We start from the raw sequence: 20,452 nt of genomic DNA, 5'->3' as shown, positions 1-20,452 counted from the left end.
CAGCACGTACTGTCTCAGAATGGGTGCCAGGACAGGGAAGCAGGGAAGGACAGGACACAGCTGAGCTCTACAGCCAGCTCCAGAGCCTGCACCTGCTGTCACAGAGGGCTGTAGCCACAGAAGACAGCATACGGTCACAAGGCAACACTGACTGGGTTAGGAGAAGAGGGGAAAGAGGCTGGGTGGGACAGAGGCCGAAGGCATGGAGCGATGGCACTCACTGTGTATTCTGCATGCTTTTTTCCATACCATTTCATCCACTTCCTGAACTCTCGGTCCATGGTCTGAGGGAAGAAAAGCACACCAGCTGTTACAAACTCAGGGCGGCTGAGGCGGCGGAAGGCGCACAGGCTCCGTAGGATCACACTGAACAAGATAGTGGAACCCGTCTATAGTGACCCTGCTGTGGAGCAGGGGGGGGACACCCAGATGAGGGGCCATGGTAGAATCGCAAGGTTCCCAACTTCCAACAGAGCTCCAAGACCATCCTCTCCAGCCACAGTAAGGCTGGTCCCTATCCCATCCTGGGAGGAACGGGGTGGGTAGAACAGGGTGGGGATGGGACAGGGAGCATGGCCACAGGAATGGAGCGCAGCCCCATCCTCACTCAGGAGGAGGCAGCAACTCCCTGCAGGGACTGCAGCGTGCTCGCCCTGCAGTGCCGCAGAGCCTGCCAGGACAAAGGCATGCTGCTGGGGGTCACAGACAGACCCGGCCTGGAGGAGCCGTGCCCAGACAGAGAAGCCCTAAGCAGCGAGCACACGCGGCCGCTCACCTCTGCGTACTTGGCCGGGATGTCCGCTTTCTCCACTCCGTAGTGATGCTTGCAGCTGGTGGCCGCAGCGACCTGAAGGACAACCTGCCCCACACCTTCAGCCAGAGAGACATACATCAGTCTGCGCGACCTCCACAGAGCCCCAGTGGCCTCAGCCACCTGACAATGCCCCTTGGCACAAGAAAGGAGGCTATTCAAAGGCACAGACTTCCCACCAGAGGATGTCTGACGATCCAGTACCCACAATTCTGTGACCATGGACCCAGCCTGTTCCCCCTCGGCAGTTTGGCAGGGCCTGGGTGTTCCCACATGAAGATGACTATCCTAGGCATAGCGGTCCTCAGAAAGGCACTTGTTCACTCAAGTCCCTGGAGAGCTGTAGCTAGTGGGCCCAGCAAGCTCCCTGACCTAACAGGTCTGCTCGGGATGAGGAACAAAGCAAGAAACCCAGAGACTGCTGGCACCTGGCACCTGCTGGCCTATGCAGCAAAGCTAGGTCTACCAATGTTGCTCCATGTTGTCAGAGATGGCGAGTCTCAGGACGGCCCTCCACATTTTAAACGGCACACACTGGCCCGGGCACAGTGCTTTCAGGAACAAGCAGCACGCTGCTCAGAACCACGGGGTAGAGAAGCCTCATATTACATACAAGCACTTTAAGTAGATGTAGGGCTGACTGGAAGGCACCCCCTCACAATGTTAGTAGAGTGAGTAAGACCTGAAGTTCCGCTGCCTCGGGAGGGGTTCTAGAAGGTGAGGGACCCAGGAGGCTCAACCCTCACCACTGGACCAGCAGCTTCTAAAAGCTGGAGGGAGGGGGCTGCAGAGATGGCTCAGAGGTTAAGAGCACTGTCTGCTCTTCCAGAGGTCCTGAGTTCAATTCCCACCAACCACATGGTGGCTCACAACCATCTATAATGAGATTTGGTGCTCTCTTCTGTCATGCAGATGTACACGCAAAATAGAGCACTCATATGTAAAATAAAGAAATTAAAAAAAAAAAGGCTTTAAAAAAAAAAAAGCTGGAGGGAACAGCTGGGCCTTTTCCAGCATCTAGCTCCTGCCCCATCAGGTACAGGAAAGATATCCTGTGCTGACATGACAGTTTTAAGTCAACGTAACAGAAGCTGGAGCAATCTGGAAGAAGGGCCCCTCAACTGAGAAAATGACCCCATAAAACCCAGATGTAAGCTATTTTCTTAATTAAGTGATTGATGGGGAAAGTCCCAGCCTATTGTGCTGGCCCTGGACTGGTGGTCCTGGGTTCTATAAGAAACCTGAAAGCCAGGCACCGTGGTGCACACCCTTAATCCCAGAATTCAGGAGGCCGAGGCTGGTGGATCTCTTGTGAGTTTGAGTCCAGCCTAATCTACAAAGAGAGTTCCAGGACAGCTAAGGCTACACAGAGAAACCTTGTCTCAGAAAGCCAAAACAGAAAGGAAGGGAGGGAGGAAGGGAAGGAAGGAGAAAGAAGGGAGAGAGGGAGGGAGGGAGAGAGTAAAAGAATGAAGACAGAAAGGAGAGAGGGAGAGAAATAGAGAGCGCAAGCAAGCAGGCTGAGCAAACCATGGGAAGCAAACCAGTAAGCAGCACCCTCCACGGCTCTGCCTCCTCTCTCCTGCCCTGTTTGAGCACCTGGCCTGACTTCCTCCAATGACAGACTACAACCTGGAAGAAAGAAACCTCTTCCTCTCCAGCTTGCTTTTGGTCATGGTGTTTCATCAAAGCAACAAAAACCCTAACATGCCCCCCTCCCCCCGCAAAATGGACACCATCAGAACTACAAAACTTATAATGGAAGTTTTGGTTACTTTGTAAACTCAGCTATGTTACATAAATATGTTTTTCTTTTAACCCCAAGTGTGGGATTTTAGTTGGGCTACAGTTTGTCCACAGTCTCTCGTGCATGGCATGGCTGTTGCCAGCTGATAGTACCTTCCACATGCACAGGGGGAAGGGCGTGGTCTAGGGCTCTGAGGATATAAATATGAGAGCCAAGAAAGAGAAGGTGTGGCATGTGACAGTTTGGAAGGACCCAGAGATGGACAGTGTGGCAGTTGGGAGCAGACAGATGGAGAGAGAAACTTGGGGATGCAGCAGCGTGAGGAGACTGCTGGCTGCTGTTGATGGGCCTGAGTGCAGCCCTCTGTGGGGCTTTGCTGGATTAGGTTGAAGTCTGGTGCCATTTATTTGCGATCAGTCTATGACGGGACTCCCTTTTCTCAGCAGGGTGCTAAAGTCTTCCCTGATCTGGGTGACCCCAGGTCTTGTAAGGAGTGTCACACAGCCCTCAGGGTGGAGGCTAGACCTCTCTGTGGCTAGCTAGCTATTCCTAGAAATGTGCCACCCTGCTAAGACTTAAGCAGTGACCTTCAACTGTACTTGGGGTAATCAAGTACTGTGCTCTCCTTCTTGTGATAGGACCATGCTACTGCACGGGAAATGAGGCGCTGTACCACTACATGCAAATCACGTATCCCTGACCCTCTGACCCCAGCAAATCAAACACATTCAGCCTCAAAATCCCTCCCACTGTCCAAGGATTATAAATCCCTGATTTCATATGAACATGCTGGGGGTGCATGCATGCTGCTGACTGGCTATGTGATACTATCAGCCTGCACCATGGCCGTCTGAGATTTGTCATTCATCCCCTACCAGCCATGCCTCACTAGGCCTGCCCTCTGGTCCACTGGGCCTGGGCTTTGCCTGGCCTGTGCTGCAAGCTGACCAGGCATGGGCTTTTCGCACACTTCTGCCACCGTGCACAGACAGCATAGCTGAGCTATAACACTCTGGCATCTCTTAAACTTTGGCATGCCCGAGATTCCATCGCCACCTGTGATCTCATGCTGAAAAAGCTCAACTGTGGAATACCCTGTGGAAAACATTTTCCACACCCTGGCCTGGCACATGGGTATTGCTCTGAAGCACTCTAGCTGCCCCTGAGGGAAACAGAACCCCCATTCTCCACCCAGAGACAAGTCCCAGGCCCGTGCTGAAAATCAGGCCCCACTGAAAGAGAATAGCAGCCCTAAGAGAACTCAACCCTAAACAACCAGGAGAAGGACAGTCTGGGCTCCCGTCCCCACTCGCCTTCTCTCTCCTACCTAGTTGGGGAGAGGAGGCTTGGTGGAATGGAGATAGAGGTCTCAATACCCCAAATAAAGTGGAGTCTTAAAAAAAGAATGCTCCAACAAGCAGCCACACAGGCAGCCCGGCAGCACTGCTCTGTCTGTCTGTGTGCATGTGTCAGTGTCTGCCCTAAGGGTAAGGCTGCACAAAGCTGTGACCAGAAGTGTCAGGGACACTGCTCTGGCTGAGGAGCTGCTGGGCCACAGCCCGTGCAGGGGTAAAAAGAGGCAGCAGGGCTGAGAGCTCTGGTGGTGTGGGGAGCTCCGGCTCACCAGTGTCTTCCGTGAGAAGACCCTTTAGGGACGCGTGTGCAGCCCTGGGAGCGCTGAGCAGGCTGAGGCCCGCTCAAAGGCTAGGCTGCAGGACACTCACCACTGCCCAGGTCTACAAACAGGTCATCCTCGGTCATCTTGATCTCGTCGATCATCTGAGCCACCAGGTCGAAGGACGTCTCCCCATACACCTCCGGGGAGAAGGGCTCGTAGTTGTTGAGCTTCTCGGGGTCGGTGACGGAGTGGTTGTACACCTGCTGCAGGATGTGCCGCAGGAGCCCATTGGACGGCCTAGTATTCAGCTTCATGGGCTGTGTGGTGCCCTTCCACTGGGACAAGAGGGGACATGCCTGTTACCCTTCATAGCAGCCAGCACCATCTACCGGCACCCAAAACTTGGAGGCTGAGGCAGGGGGAACACTGTCAGTTCAAGGACAGCTGCACTAGGCTTCTGGGGGCAGCTTTAATCAGGCTGTCCTGTAGTGTCACCTCTTGTCTTAGTGCTGTGGCTGGCACCGTGTTCATGTCCTATAGCAAACACTAAAACGGCTGGGGGGAGGGGGAGGAGTACACGCCTTTGATCCTAGCACTTGGGAAGCAGAGGCAGGTGGGTCTTTGTGAGTTCCAGGTCAGCCTGGTCTGAGTTCTAGGACAGCCACAACTACACAGGGAAACGCTGTCTCAAAACAAACACAAAAGCTGTGCCCCACTGGTAAAGAGCCTACTTACTTGTTCACCCAGAAGTGCGCAGATAGCAACTCACAGCTGCGCATGTGCTCCGATGAGGGCACAGGATCAGCCCCTCCAAGCCAATTCAGGGTACACCAAGAACAACCACTGACAGAACCTTAGAAGCTTCCTGGCCCAAGCCCAGCCTGCGTCCCAGGAGCCCTCCTACCTCCAGGCTCTCTGGCCTTGGGAGAGAGGCTTTACCTCAAGCTCTCTGGGAGAAGAAAACAGCACAGAGCCACAGACCCGAGCGCACAGCCAGGCTGGCCCTGCACGTGTACACCTCGACATGCCTGCCACTCATCTGCTCACCTGAGCCACCAGACAGAAGAAGGGCTCCCCACAGGGGAGAAGGGCTGGACCTGCTGGTCTCATGGACATGAACACAGTGCCAGCCACAGCACTAAGACAAGACGAGACACTGCAGCTCAGTTAAAGCTACCCCGCAGAAGCCTAGTGCAGCTCACCCGGCTGGAGTCTCCCAAGGTAAAGGTGGCAATGGCAGGATCAGTGCCCAGTGAGCCAACCACTGCAGAGCTGTACAATCGTCTTAACTCAAGAACTTGCAAAGCCGCTCTGTGCCATCCGAAGCTTCTCCGCACAGCCAGGTCCTCCATAAGAGCGCTCCCTGACAGCACAGAACCCCACAATGGCCTAGTGCCCGCTCAAAGCCCAATGCCAGAGGCGCCTGTGCCTTCTAGAGAGCTCGCACCCTATGCTCTGCTGTCTGCATCCAGCTTGTCCACTAAAGCAGGCTGCTGAAGCATAGCTTTCTGCAGCTCTGCTGGGAGCAGGACACTCAAACAGCAGGCAGAGCAGACTAGAAGAGGCCTGAGTAGAGGCTCTGGGTTATGACCAGCTGCAGGGCAGAGGAAAGCGGCTTCACACAGGGATGAGCACAGACGCAAGGGTCTGTGTAGCAGTAATGACCCCAAAGCCACTTGAGAAGGCTGGCTGGAGCAGCTGGGTCCTGATGCCCTGCCACCCAACCCCCCTGCCTCACCATGCCAACTAGCCTCCCCACCACCGTTTCACAGGCAGCAGGAGGTTCACTGCCCTGGGAGCTCCGGAGCCAGCACCATGCAAACCCACTGGGGAGTGCACAGTTGAAAGTGAGGAGCTACCTACCAGCTGGTGGATGCTGTCGATGGCACGGTTGTATTTGTCACACAGCCTCTGCATGCTTTCAAAACTGAAAAAGGAAAGAGAGAGTATGTTATTAGATTATAATGTACCCAGCTTCATAGATGTGTAGAGCTGGGTAACTGAATGTCCCACTAGAACCTCATGTGGGGCTCCAGAAGCACCAACATGGTAGGACAGCCAGAGGCTCCACGCTCAGATAGTCCCTGGCCACAGGAGCGAGCCCAAGGGCAATTTGTAGGTCTACACTTATACAACTGCAAGTCAGACTGTGTCATTTAGACTTCAAGAGCATGTCATCATAAAAACTGGGGCTAGGGCTGGCGACATGGCTCAGCAGATAAAGTAGGAGGTCCTGTGAGGGAGCCCTCAGAACCTACGTAAAGCTGGGCAGGGCGAGGGACCTATGGTCCCCATGCTTTAAGGCAAAAGGGGACAGGGTTGGCAGGTGCAGCACTGAAAACCAGGAGACTATCTCATACAAGGGAGAACGTGGACAGCAGCCTAGGTTCTCCCTCACTGGTGAGAAAATGGGAGGCGGTGCTCACCCACACCTTTACCCGAAGTCAGGAGGTAGAAATATGGAGATCTGGTCAATGTTACAAGGTCAAGGCAGCCAGGCATACACAGTGAGACCCTGACTCCACAAAAGAAAAGAAAGCAGAGTTGGAGCTGGAGAGAGCCCAGAGGTTACAGTACTGGCAGCTCTTCTAAGAGGACCCAGGTTCTGTTCCCAGAACCCACATGGCAGCTCACCACCAGCTCTAATTTCAGCTCCAGGGGACTCTATGCCCTCTTCTGGCTCCTGTGGGCACTGCTTGCACATAGTGCGCAGACATACAAGCAAGCACATGTTCATACTCCAAGTAGCAGTAAATGAAGTCTTTTAAAAAGGAAACAAGCAAGTAGAGTGCCCTGGAGTGCATGGGCAGTGGACTGAACTCCAGCTCGGCATCAGGCATGACCAAGTGCAGGTAGCCTGGAGACAGGCCTGGGGCGGGACCTCTCACTTAGGGGTGTCTCTGAGAAGAAAGGCAGCAGAAGAACGGCTCTGGGGACACGGGTACAGCTCCATCCCTGATGCTCAGAGAGGCCCTAAATGTCCAGGGGAGCCCATGATGGGGGTGCTCTCGGGCACTAATACACACAGGCAGCCTCCCCCCAGAAGCAGCAGTCACACAGGGCCACGTGATACACTCCACTATGAACCTGGACTGGCCCCAGGCTTACACCGTTCTTTTAGAAGGGTCTCAGGCCAGCAGCAGCCACAGAACAGAAGCATGGCTTCCCTCAACTGAAGCTGCTGTGGAAAAGCCAAAGCAGGGTGAGGTAATGGCACACACAGCCACAGTCCCAGCTACTTAGAAGTTGGGTTCTGTGAGCCTGGAGCTTGAGGTCAGTAAGGTAAGAAAGTCTACTCTACCACCAGTGCGGCCGACAGCTCCAACACCAAGGCTCTGGGTGAGCTGCCTGCAGGACAAAAGGAGTTTCCAAGGCTCATGAGCTTCACAGAGGCAGTTAGATGTGCGGGGTCACCCCAACTCTGAAAGGACAGAGGCTCCCGCTTTGGGGCAAAGTTCTGGAAAGAGTGAGCTCTGTTGTGGATGTTTTGGTTTATGATATGTAAACATGTTTCTGTTAAAATTCCAAGTTGGGAACTTTAGTTTGTCCACACCTGTCAAGTGTCTCGTGCACAGTGTGGGGGACTTTGAGGGGTATAAATATGACAGCCTAGAGGAAAAAGGCATGGCTGCTTGGAGGAGGGATGCTTACTGCTGGCTTGATCTGCTGCTGTGCTTGTTGTTTGCTCATTTGCTGGTTACCTGGACTTTTGCATTTCTGGACAACTGATATTGGCATTGCCCCCAAAATCCTAGGACCCTTCCCTGCAGGAAGTAGCAGAGAGAACTCCGCCCCCTGTCCCCACTAACCTTCTTTGTCTCTTACCAGGTTGGGGGGTTGGAAGGGAGGTAGAAGCATTTAATAAAAAGAAGATCAAGATCAATAGAGCTCTCCTCCGCTCACACCAGATACTAGTCATGGGGTGGGAGGCCCAGCCAGGGGACTGGCTCAGGTCACTAAGGCTGGCCAGCATCACAAGTCCTTTCTCAAAATGAGGTCAGAGGTCAAGCAAAGCTTTGCAGGCAGAGCCCAGAATGAGGCAAGCTCTGAAAGGAGGTGGAGCCTGGGCTGGTCGGTCTCAAAGAAAAACAAACCCCACTACAGGCAGCATTCCAGGGATGCCTTCCCTTCTCCACCCACTCTGCTCAGAAAGAGAGGCCACAGCTAGGGCCAGGATGGGCCTTACCCAGTACCTACCGTGGTGGAGCAGTAGAGTGGAATAGCAACAAAGAGCCAAAGGCAAGATTCTGGAAGGACCTGCTGCTATAAAAAGGCCAGGAGCTCCCATATCGGCCCTGGTAATGTCACACATCAACTGAAGTATGTGCAGTGGGGGGTGCCCAGTGATGGCCAGAGCACTCTTCTACCAAGAGAGCTTCCTAGGTGCCGTAGAGAGGTGGCTGGCGAGGGTGTGGGGAGTCGGACAGTCTGGAGCGGCAGCCAACAGCCGGTCCACTTCCTTCCTGCTCACCTTTTGGTGTCATAGTCAATCAGGACATAATTCTCCATGGCCAGCTTGAGATCCGGGATTTCCTCGCAGACCCACCTGAAATAGAACACAAAGGTGCTGCTGGCCTCAAGCCCACACTTTGGAGTGTGTGTGTGTGTGTGTGTGTGTGTGTGTGTGCGTGCTATTGTGCAAGTTCATGAGGAGCTACTGAGAAATCACACAGATTTTATGAGGCCAAGGTCAGTGTTGGCACTTGGAGAAGAAACAAAGTCATGTGCTATGGTTAAAAAGTAGAACAATAGCTAAACCCAATGACACAAAGCCAGCCACCCTGGCACTGGTGAGTGGGGCTGAGACAGGAGGTCTCCAGATCCTAGACCAGACTGGGCTACATAATGGGACCTTTCTCAAAAAAAAAAATAAAGAAAAGAAAAAGAGGGGGACCTAGCAAGATGGCTCAGCGGGTAAAAGCAATCATGGCATAGGTGAAGAACCAACTCCACAAAGCAACACACATATATACATACACACACACAAACAGTATAAATAAACTCTGGGGGAGGGGCTGGGCGTGGCAGGGAAGAGCAGGAGGAGTTCAAGGCCATACAAGGCTATCTAGGCACAGTTATATGTTCAAGAACAGTCTGCAATACAGCAGATAATTTAAAATTTTTTTTCCTGAGACAGGGTCTCTTCACACAGCCTCGACTATCCTGAATGCACTATGCAGACCAAGCTGTAACTTGGCCTGAAACTCAGAGATGTTCCTGCTTCTGCCTCCCAAGTTCTGCTGCGTGAGCCCAGCTTCTCTCCAGCAACCAGACACACTCTTCTAAAAGGAGCTTCCCAGAACCTTTCAACAGATGGTAGGCAAGGCTTTGAGCCCTTCAGTTATTTGTGCACAAGGGTAGAGGCTGTGTGCATATGTACCTATGAATGCACAAGACGGGGTGACTCTTGCAATATAAAATACGTGGTGGTCAGAGGACATCTGCAGCGGGTCCTCTCCTATCTTCACATGGCTTCGAGGGATGAAATCCAAACCAGCTCTGTATCTACCGAGCCGATGGCCTCTCTCCACTCACACCGCTGCCTCCACCTCCAAGCACTCAATGGCAATCTGACCACAAATCTGGTCTCTACCGTCTGCCAGGGCTTTTCTCCCACTAATCTATGCCCACTGTTTTAGGAGCCGTAGGAGAGGCTCCATCCCAACAGGCACAGGCAGGCACCCTGGGCAGCATGTCACAGGACGGAGGCCCTTAGTGGTCCTCAAATTCCTGTCTTTCTCCAATCCACCCAGAGGTGGGGACTAGTGAAGGGATGATAGGGAGCACAAAGACACACCCAGTTCCATCTCACAAGAGGTGGCAGCTCAGACTCCATTCCCGCAAGGCAGGGTGGACAAATAACTGAGGTTTTTCCCTGACAAGCACAGTGTGTGGCCAGAGCGATGGAGAGCTGCCCTGCAACTTGATACATCTGCCAGGGCTCCTCCTGTCCCAGGAGGTCCCAGCGAGGACAGCACAGTAGAAGTGCCGGGAGCCTCAGGAAGCAGGTTCCAACCCCAGGGCTCACCCCACGCAGCACTCACCGGATAGTCTCGATAATCTCATGAGCAGCATCATGGTGCTTGTCCTGAAAGAGAAAAGGCCGCACAGTTGGTCCCCAGCAACCACACAGTGGCACCCTAATTCATCTTGTTCTGCGATGCACACCCACAGCACCTGGACCCCATAGACATGCTGGCTGACTCAACTCATTCCCCTGAGCTGGAGCATGACTCAGACCTTTGTCTCCATTCAAAGACAGCGGGTATAGGCAAGTCCTACAGAATGCCACGGAGCCAGTGTCCCCACCTACAAAATGGGAAACAGCAGATGCCACAGCCACTGGCCAGCATACGCCAGCATACATGCATGGCCACTTAAGGCCAGATCTCCAATCTATCACCTCAAGATGAAACACAGGATGGGAATTACACACTGACAGAAAGTGACAAAGGAATGAGGAAAGGAAGCAGGAGGCTCAGTGTTCTCACCTCCCTGGGCAGGCGGGCCAGTGACCCTAAGAGCCTGCAGCCCTTCGCCCTCAACTGCACACCGGCTTCACACAGCCCCAGCTCCATGACGGAAGTGAACTGGAGGAAGACTATGGCTATAGGCCTGCCTCATGACAACAGGCCACAAGTGCCATCACCTTCTGCTGCAGTGAACCCTGTGCTTCGTCAGGCATCCAGCCACAGACCACACAGATGGCAGGGAACATCCAGCACCGCCCAGGAACACTGACTGACGTGCACTTGAGTGCCCCACGACCTAAGTTCATAGGCAGTCTCCTGCTGTGGCTGTGTGGAGATGACCGCACTCAGACACGGACGATTCGTGGTAGGAAGGCACAGTAAGTGCGGGGCTCAGAAGTTCATGAAGCTTCCGTGACCCACATGTAGGGAGGGTCTTGCAGGGAACACGAGCCGTCTTTCAGCCACTCCCATTCAGGCAGTGACCCCAGTGAGCGCGCAGGTCGCCTAAGCCCCGCTCTGCGGGCTCTGCTCTGCGTTCTGTGTTGGTGCCCTGTCTGCAGTGAAGCGACTACCCCCGTCTCCCCAGAGCAGCCACTCAGCAGCAGGCTGTACCCAACTGTCGGTCCCCAACTGCCCCACCTCTTCCTTCCCACTGTAGAACAGCAAAGGCACTGGCGGGCACACACACTTTCATGTCTTCCGCGGTCAGCATCCAGGGCACCCGCCACTCTCCTGAGGCTGTCTTGTCCCAAGGTCACCCCAGCCACTCCCGAGCACTCAGGGCGCAGGACAGCAGCCCGACTTGCTTTGGAGACTGGGCAGAACAGAGAGAACCTACCGGCGCCGGTACTCGGCACCGCTGGAAAGGCAGGGCCCACACCATACCACACCACGCGGTCTGGGCCACTGTCCGCGCACTCAGGAGCTGCTCAACCTAGGTGGTTCTCGCAGCTCTCAGGCAAGCACAGCCCAGGCCCACCACAAGCTTATTCTCAGAAAGGGCTTAGAAGTGCTGGAGTGGGAGAGGCAGCTCAGTGGTTAGAGCACCAGCGGCTCTTGCAGAAGATCCAGGTTCAATTCCCAAAACCCACACGATAGCTCTCAACAGTCTGTCACTTCAGCTCCAGTGGATAGGACACCCTCTTGTGGCTTCCACAGCACTGTACACACACGGTCCACAGATATACATATAATAACACAACTACACATAAAATAAAGAAAAACCTACATGAGATCTACATAATGAGACTTTGTTTTAAAATAAAACCAAACAAAGCCTCACCAACTGCACACACAGCCATCCTGACACTCTGCAAGCAGGTGGACTGCTGCAGGTCTCCTGAGCCACATGGAGCTCAAGACGAATAAGTAGAACTATCTCAAAAAATTAATTAATTAACTAATTAATTAATTAAAAAAGATATCCTTTAATCCCAGCTCTCAGGAGGCAAAGACTGGCAGGTCTCTGTGAGGTCCAGGACAGCCTGGTGTACATACAGAGCTAGTTCCAGGACAGCCAGGGTGGTTACACAGAGAAACCCTGTCTCAACAAACAAACAAAACAAAACACAGAAAAGGAAGAAAGAGGAAGAGAGGCAAGGGGAGAAGGGGAGGGCTCCACTGGCCTAGTGCAGCGCTAGACAGTCAGAAGGGATCTAACACACTCTGGCACCTCTACAGAGGGCACCAACTTTAGTGGTGGGCACACAGCTCCGCAGCAGACCTTGCCTGCCATGCACAAGGCCCTAGGTTACAGGCCCAGCCCTGTCAACAGAAAACACAACACGCGTGACTGTGCACTCAGGAGGCTCAGGCAGGAGGCTGGGAATGGAACTCACAACCTCACCCACACTCTGCCAGCCCTCCGATACCATGCGACAACCCTAAGCCTTGGTTCTCTGGAACTGGAGGCTCTCCCAGTGGACTACCTGGGATGACTCTACCCATGGAGGGTTCTAAGCTTCCCAACTTTCCGAGGGCCACACTCTGCGCCCTGCCGGGCCCTCTGTGTCCACAGAGAGGCCTGAGCCATGCTGACGAGGAGAGCTGATTCTCTGGGCTGTGGTCACGCCCTGACCACTCACTGGTCTCCAGGAAAGGGAGAGGTATGCAGCCACCCGACAAGGAAGGGACGAGTGGGCACAGCCTCAGGAGCTCAGGCTTATGAGAGGTGCTGGTCAGCCTCTACTGGTTAACACATCTGGGGTGTGGTGAGACATCAGAACTTCACTGTGGATGTCAGCTAAGACAGTTGGTCCTTTCCTCTTCCCCAGTGCTGGTGATGTAGCCCCAAGCCTTGACAACACTAGGAGGTTGGCCCCTACTGAGCAACTTCACTTCTTTTGGATTTGTGAGCAGGATCACCAATATAGACCAGGCTAGCCTGAACTGCCTAATCTTGCCCTGGCCTCCTGAGTGCTGCTGGGCTCACAGATACACGCCACTGCGCCTGGCTCATCCATGCTCTTCTCAGCACCACCACAGTAGTTCACTTCTACAAAACAGCAGCCAAGTGGTCAATGGCATACATCTTCAGTCACAACAGACAGAGGCAGGTGGATGTCTGTGAGTTAAAAGCCAACCAGGGCTACCCAGAGACACTGGATATTTAAAAAAGAAGAAGAAAAGAAGGCAGGCGGGCAGGTGGGCAGCAAGCAGGGCGTGGTGGTGCAGCCCTTTAATCCAAGGACTCCAAAGCTAGCCCCTGCCAGTACCCGTCAGCTGCTCAGATCACACGCAGGGTGACTGACAGCAAGCAGAACATTGCCTGCATAGGGCAGAAGAGGCAGAGAGCGCACACAGAACCCAGAACAAGGTTCTTACCAAGGATCAGCTTAAAGGAGTTAGCATCCCCACCCCAGTGCCAAAGGCCTGTGGGAGACAGAACACGCATGACCACAGCGATCCCGCAGTGAGCAAACCTGAGGCTGCATCCTGCAGAGAAGCCTGGAGAGGCCTCAGACAGTGGAGCCAGTGACCTCTGGCATCAGCAGACAGTCCCACACAAAGCAGGACTAAGAACCCTGGCTCCAGGTGGGCAGCTCACCCAGGTGTGCAACGCCCACCGCTCCGCTCCTGCTGTCCCACATGGCCCTGCATACTGCATCCTGTGAAAGACCCAGAAAGGGCCACACAGGGATATGGTCATATGACATATAGAGGCTCAACCTGATCAGCTGTCCCAAGAATGCATACCACATTCCAGGTTTGGGTTGTGTGCCCGCACTCACACACACACACACACACACACACACGGAGGGGGGCACTCATAACATCTCTAGTGGCTTTGGACTGGGGGCCTCTCCATGCTCTCTATGCTGGCCTGTAACTGTGGGCTCAAGGAATCTTCCTACCCAGTCTCCCAAGTGGCTGGGACCACAGACAAACTCAGCCTAGAGAACACTTTTTTTTAAAGATTTGACCCTGAACTCAAAAGTCCACACAGGGTCCCAGGGCCTGTGGGAATACCTAGCTTCCTGAGTGCCCACCTTCCTGAAGGCAGAAGGAGGGTATGGGGTGGGGCTCAGAGGTCCATGGGAGGACAGTGTCCTTGCTTAGCTAAGAGGACAGAGATGAGGCCAGAGCCAGCCTGTCCATCTGTGCCAGCTGCCTGCCCTGCAGCCAGCCACAAGGGCTTGTGACACCACCTGCTCTGGCCCAGTAAGTGACACAGGTAAGGCACTGACAGGAGTGACCATGCTCACCAAGACCCTTCCCTGGCAGGACTCTTCCTTCAGAGCATGAGGGCAAAGGACAGTGGCTCAGTTCCCCTTGTCTGAGGAGAGCTGGGACAAGCGCTGAGGGAGGGCCGCCAGCTCTGCCCAGCCAGCAGTGCACTGCACCCGGTCGCTGGGCAGCTTTGACTAGCTGGCACGGGCACCGCCGAGAGGCTAGGAGCTCACAGAACTTGTTCTACATCAGAGGGAAGGTAACAAGCCGGGCACCCTCGCAGCACCTGTAACCCCAACCAGGGTGTGGAGACTGGGTACTGGAGCCTGCTGGCTTCCAGCCTAACTGAGAAGGAAAATCATCAGGTCCAGCAAAGGGCTGTGCCTCAAAGGAACAGACAGTGACAGAAGAGGACACACTCACACACAGCACATACCTGTACAGAGTCAATAAAGTTGAGTCTATTTTAAAAACCTTACCTGGTGTATATGAACACCCTTATCAACACTGGTGCCAACCCAGTTCTTTTCCTGTCACTCCATCCTAGGATGAAGGTAGAACAGATGCTTCAAGGGCCTAAGACCTGGACCATCCCACACTCAAACGCTACAAGCCAGGAGCAGGGGCAGAGGCAGAGGCAGGGCCACAGTGTGGAGCTGCACAACACATGTCCGGAAGAGGTCATGTTGAGACAGAAAGTATACTCATGGCTGCTCAGGACAGATGACTGCTCACGGGGGTGACAGACTGTTCTAGAACTAGACAGCTGTCACAGTTGCCTAGCCTATGACTAATCCACAGATCCTGCCAGGTACTCTGAATGCTGGTTTTTGGTGCTGGGGAGAAACCCAGGGCTCCCCACAGGCTGGACAGGTGCCCCACGATGAGCTGGATGTATGAGCTAGGCACAGCGCACCCTAGCACGCACAAAGCCATAGGCTCCATCCCCAGCACCACATAAACCAGGCAGCTGCTATGCCGGCACAGGTGAGGCAGTCAGGAGTCCAGAGACACAGAGAGAGGGGAGAGAAGAAGTGGAGGGGGCAGGGAGGCAGCGGGGAGACTGCATGCAGCTCCTCCTTGGGCAGCTTGGCCCTGCCTGCGCTCCCGGACTACTCAGGCCATCAGCAGAGCTGCAAGTGGTTGTGAGGCCTGTGCAGGACCCCGGAAGGCAGCCCCAGAGCTGGTGCCCGTAACAGGCACTGTGTTTAATCAAGCCAGCAACAAGACAACACTCAGGTGCTGCACATCCCTGCTGCACAGCGCCACCCCACGCTCTGGATCAACCAACCTGGCCTGCACTCCGAGGACCGTGGGAAAAGAGGGCAGGACTGCCACAGCAGAGAGCCACCTACCCAACCCGAGATTGCGTGGCAGAGCTGTGCCCCTGAACTTCAGGCAGTACCCCGTGATCTTCCTCCACAGCACTGACACCCAGAAACCAGCTCTACGGGGCCCAGTACCTGAGCTGCCCCTCTTCCAGTTGTGGCAACCACAAATGTCCCTAAAAACTGCCAAGTGTCAGCTCGGGGCGGCCCCCATGAGCCCGGCTGACTAACCTTTCCATAAAGCAGAAGCAGTCACGCCTGCCAAAGTGTCACACACTTCCCACAGGCAGTCCTGTGGAGAGGTGGCTCTTCCTCACTAACCTAACAACTTCCCTGTTGAAGCAGGGACACAGGAACACTGCTAAGTGCATGAATCTATGCACACAAATCAAACATGTAAGCTGAAGCCAGCATGACATATTCATAGCACCTGGGAGAATGAGACAGGACTGCTCAAAGTATGAAGCCAGCCTGGGCTACACGCTGAGGGCCAAACTTCCCTGGGTACAGAATTAGATCATCTCAGGAAAGAAAAAAGCAGCACTTCCACAAAGAGGCCCAGCTGGGGGTTCCCCAGCAGCCCCCAGGCTCATCACGAATAGACTAAGCAGTTTGAATGGCAAGCACACAGCCAATGAATGCTTCACATTGCCAAACATGGAAGCCCCCGTCATCACTCCTTCCCTTCTGAAGAAGATTGATGGCCCACACAGGCAGGCTAAAGGGCAGCCTGCCTCCTGCCCACGTGAACATGGATTAACAGGGACACTTACCCAGGAGGTCAGCAATAGAAAATACCTTCTGAGTCACACTGGGGCTGGCTCACTCTATCCACAGCACGACTCACCCAGCCACCCACGGGACTCCCGAGCTCACTGGAAGGGACAGGCCACCACATACAGCCTACTGAGTCACCAACAGGAAGGCCAGCCTGGCCCTCCCTCTCAGTTTGTCCCCTAAGCCGCCTACCAAGCAAATAGCTAAAAATGGCAAATGCATTCTTTCTGCCAGAGGGGTCATTCTGTGAGGTAGCCCTAAACTGCTATAAGGTCTACCCCTCCCACCTGTCAGTTGTCCAAACCTGGTCCCCAAACTGGGCACTTCTGAGTGTGGGCACTCAGAACTGGGCACTCAGTTTATCTAAGAAGCCAGGCACCTGCTCAGGGCCACACTCTGTTCCTAATCTGCCTGTGAAGTTCCAGGGCCAGGAGTGATGAGTGTCTTTCTGTCCTCTGTGCTCCCAGGGACACCAAAGGTAGTTTGCAAGTGCTTTTTACAAAAGATTTTGCAGCCAGACCTGGTGGCACATGCCTGGCACCCAGCACTCTGAGGGGGGCAATGACGGCCAGTTAGGTTATGCTGAGGCCCCATTTCAAAATGGACTAGACTGGGAAAGACAGTGTGCTCTGAGTGCCCAGCCTCCTCAGTAACGGGGTCCCAGGGCAACAGACTCTTCTGTTTGCTTCTTTCCTGGGGAGGGGCTTGAAACAGAGCCTCATGCATGCGGGGCAGGCAGGCGTGGAACTCGCTATGGAGCCAAGCTGTTCTTGAACTCCTGGTCCTCCTCCCCTTCCGGAGGGCTGAGATGGCAGCCTGATGCTGTGTGGTGTGTGCCAGGCACTGGTCCTGGCCTCCTGAGAGGCAGAACTCTCTCCAAGGAAGGTTTTCTGTGAAGCCTCTAAGAGCCGAAATCCACCCCCACCTGCCACCTGCTGGCTCAGGGGTAGACAGCAGTGTGACAGCCACAGCTGGAGAGGGCCTGCAGATGTCAGGAGCAGGGCTGGGCCAGCAGAGCCAACCCTGCCAAGTAAGATCTGGGCCAGCAAGGGAAAGGCGCTGGGCGGTCATTCCCATCCGCCACTGGAAAGCCAGTTCCCGCCAGGCTCAACTCAAGGCCTGATTCACGTGGGGCAGTAGCTGAGCCAGTGTCACTGGGTGAACTTTCATCTTTATCCCCAGGGAACAGGGTAGAGGAAAGCTGGCAGCAGCATTCCACTGGGGCACCAACAGGGTTGTGGGAGACATTTTTAACCCTTCACACTCAGATACACGACAACTTTGACAACTTTGGGGATGCTGGCTGGAGACTAAGCAGCCCATTTCTTGGTACTCCCAGGGACAACCTCACCTTGGACAAGCCCACCTGCAGGTATCTGGAGCTCACAGACTGACATTCTCTCTCTCTCTCTCTCTCTCTCTCTCTCTCTCCTCTCTCTCTCTCTCTCGCTCAGATACACACACTCTGGAGTGCAAGCCCATCACCCCAGCACTTAGGGCAGAAGCAGTATATCACTGCCAGTTCAAGGCCAGCCTGAGCTACAGAGGAAGTGCCAGGCCAGCCACCATATAACAAGAAAAAAGAAATAATCACAACAGAAAAACAGAAAGGCTGGACCATCTCAGACACCCTGTGACTAGCAGAGTAAATGACCACTAAAGCAGCTCACTGCCCAAAGGATGCTGTCCTTCCTTAGAGACAAGCCCAGGCCCTCAGACAGCGTGGGCAGGGGAGCCTCACATTTTCCCGGGGAGCACTCAAGTCACAGGGATTCACTGATCATTCACTGGACTTTCTGGAAAAAAACTGCCAGCAGAGGAGACAGTGCGATGGCCAAGAGGTAGGAGGCAGATGACAGAGGACAGTGGAAGGGAGGTTGGGGGTGGCTGAAGTGTGGCCTCAACTGTGACAGTGACCACAACTCACAGAACTGTACCTTGGGAAGAGTGGAGGTGACCCTTGAGGAAAAGAGGCTCATGATAAGGTTAGAACTTCTGTATCTCAAGAAGGAAAGTAGTAAGGAGCTTGTCTTCCTTTCTTCCACACAGGGTCTCACCAGGCAGCCTCCCAGACTTTCCAAAGCCACTCCAGAAGCCACCAGCACGAGAGAACAACTTTTGCCACTTCCCAAAGTCCCATTAACAAGAGGGAACAACCTCCCCAATTTCTCAGACGGTTTCTAGACAGGCCACCAACCCGAAACTCACTGTGCGGACCAGGCTGGTCTGGAACTCAAGAGATCCTCCTGCCTCTGCCTCTGCCTCTACAGAGTGCCAGGATCAAGGGCATGAGCCACCATGCCCAGCCTGCATACAGGCAGGTATTTTAAAGTTTCTCTTACGTTTGTGAGTGCCTGCATTTGTGCACACATGGATGCTAGGGAACTAACGGGAGTTGGTACCATGCCCAGGTCACAGGCATGGTGGCAACAATCTGCTGCTGAGCCTTCCTGCTGACCTCAGAAGAGCTGAAAGTGGGAATGTGTGGGGATTCTCAAGGACACACAGGGCTGCCCAATGGGAAGAGGCAGAGGACCAGCTGCAAGGGCATCCCAGGGCTCACATGTTCTATGGGGCCCATCCTCACCCAACAGCACCCAGAGGTCCCGACACTTCATCTGCTACTCAAAGGAGACACCGGGCAACCAGGGACCAGGGCAGTGACCTTTGCAGACCCTCCAGTGTCAGTACCCTTGGATGCGTCTGGCACTTCCACTCTGCCTGTCATTTTCCAAGGGTCATTAGGGTTAGGGGATAACACCCTCAACTTCCAGGGTCTCACCAGCCCTGCCCACCAACCGGAGAGGGCACGCTCCGGGCTTCCCAAGGCTCCTCCAGCCATGCCACCAACATAAGAGACAACTGCTCCAGCTTCTCATGGCCCTCCAGCCAAGTCCACAAACATCCGACCACACATGAGGGACAGACCGAGGTGACAACCCCTCTAACCTCCAAGGTCCTTTCAGTCTGGTCCACTGACACGACAGAATCGTCCCAACATGCCACCAAGACCGAGGACAACCTAAAGGACATGAAGGACACGGCTCCGCGACTTTCTAAGGTCCCGATAGCACCCGACCACCAACACCAGGCGGTGACAACGCAAGAGGACATAAGGGGATGACAGGAGAAGACAGCTTGAGGAGGCAGAGACCACAGCGCTAGAGGACACGAGCTTGACAACACGAAGGAACTACATCAAGGGTCGACACCAAAGCAGGGCGCCCCCGACCTCCCAGTCCTGCCCACGACGTCGCCTGACGCGGAGCTCCAGGCCGACAGCGCGGCCCGCCGCGTCCGGGCAACGGCAGCCGCGGGCGCGGGCCGGGAACGGCCGACGGCCCGCCGCCGTCCCGGAGCGCCGGGACCCCGCGATGCCCGCCCCGGCTCCCCCGGCAGCACACTCACGTAGACCGGCAGCGGCCACGGGTAGACGGCGGGCTCGGCGCCCACGGGCGACTTGAGCCTCAGCTCCAGCTTCTCGCCCATCTCGGCGCGCGCGGCCGCCGCACCATGCTAGGCGGACGGTTGGGGGAGGGGCGGGGCCGCCGGCGGGAAGCCCGGCGGGCGGACGCGGGCGGACGCGGGACGGACGGCTGAGGACAGACGGCCCGGCCTGCGCCTCGGCCGCGGCTCCCGTGCGGCCCCCGGCTCCCCTCTTTGTAGAAGTCACAGACCCGGGGCGTCTAGCGCCGCCGCCATCTTGGGCCGGCGTGAGGAGAAGGCACAATGAGCCGGGGGGTCGGGCTGAACCACTCGGCGCGCGCGCGCGGGGGAGGCCGGGAGCCAGGAGGCGGTGCGCGCCCAGAGCCTCCGCCCGCCGCGCCGCGCGCGCCACCCCTCGCACGCCACGCCCCCTTGGACTCGCCCGCCTCCGGCAGACGAAAGCACGTACGCACGCAAGGGCGCACGCGCGTCCTCGGTTGCCCTCTGACGCCCCCGCCAGCCGGAAGCGGGGACCCGGGGAAACCCTGCGGAGGACACCTAGCGAGACCTGGCAGGGAGCAAGTTCGAATCCTGGCTTCGCAG

At 55.2% G+C, this 20,452-nt stretch overlaps 1 protein-coding gene across 7 annotated transcripts in view; it reads right to left on the bottom strand.

Moving 5' to 3' along the window:
* Dot1l (DOT1 like histone lysine methyltransferase) overlaps positions 1-20,163 on the bottom strand; it is a 41,452-nt gene extending 21,289 nt beyond the window's left edge. For 4 of the 7 annotated variants that reach the window (XR_002476836.2, XR_009587164.1, XM_021648916.2 and 1 more), the window contains exons 1-7: positions 19,832-20,163; positions 10,221-10,264; positions 8,648-8,722; positions 6,040-6,103; positions 4,283-4,511; positions 776-870; positions 222-284 (exon numbers count right to left, since the gene is read on the bottom strand). Coding sequence is in view for 4 of the 7 variants with exons in the window: in XM_021648916.2 (XP_021504591.1) it covers positions 222-284; positions 776-870; positions 4,283-4,511; positions 6,040-6,103; positions 8,648-8,722; positions 10,221-10,264; positions 19,832-19,912 (651 nt within the window). In the remaining 3 variants the exon portion in view is untranslated. The remainder of the gene's footprint in view (positions 1-221; positions 285-775; positions 871-4,282; positions 4,512-6,039; positions 6,104-8,647; positions 8,723-10,220; positions 10,265-19,831) is intronic. The other 3 variants (XR_009587166.1, XM_021648921.2, XM_021648919.2) reach the window with 2 other exon arrangements.
* Between the last annotated feature and the right edge of the window lie 289 nt (positions 20,164-20,452).

The sequence above is a fragment of the Meriones unguiculatus genome, chromosome 17 (genome assembly GCF_030254825.1).
Source record: "Meriones unguiculatus strain TT.TT164.6M chromosome 17, Bangor_MerUng_6.1, whole genome shotgun sequence".
Classification (NCBI taxonomy): domain Eukaryota; kingdom Metazoa; phylum Chordata; class Mammalia; order Rodentia; family Muridae; genus Meriones; species Meriones unguiculatus.
The sequence above is the reverse complement of the archived record's forward strand: the minus strand, read 5'-3'. Positions and strand labels throughout refer to the sequence as shown.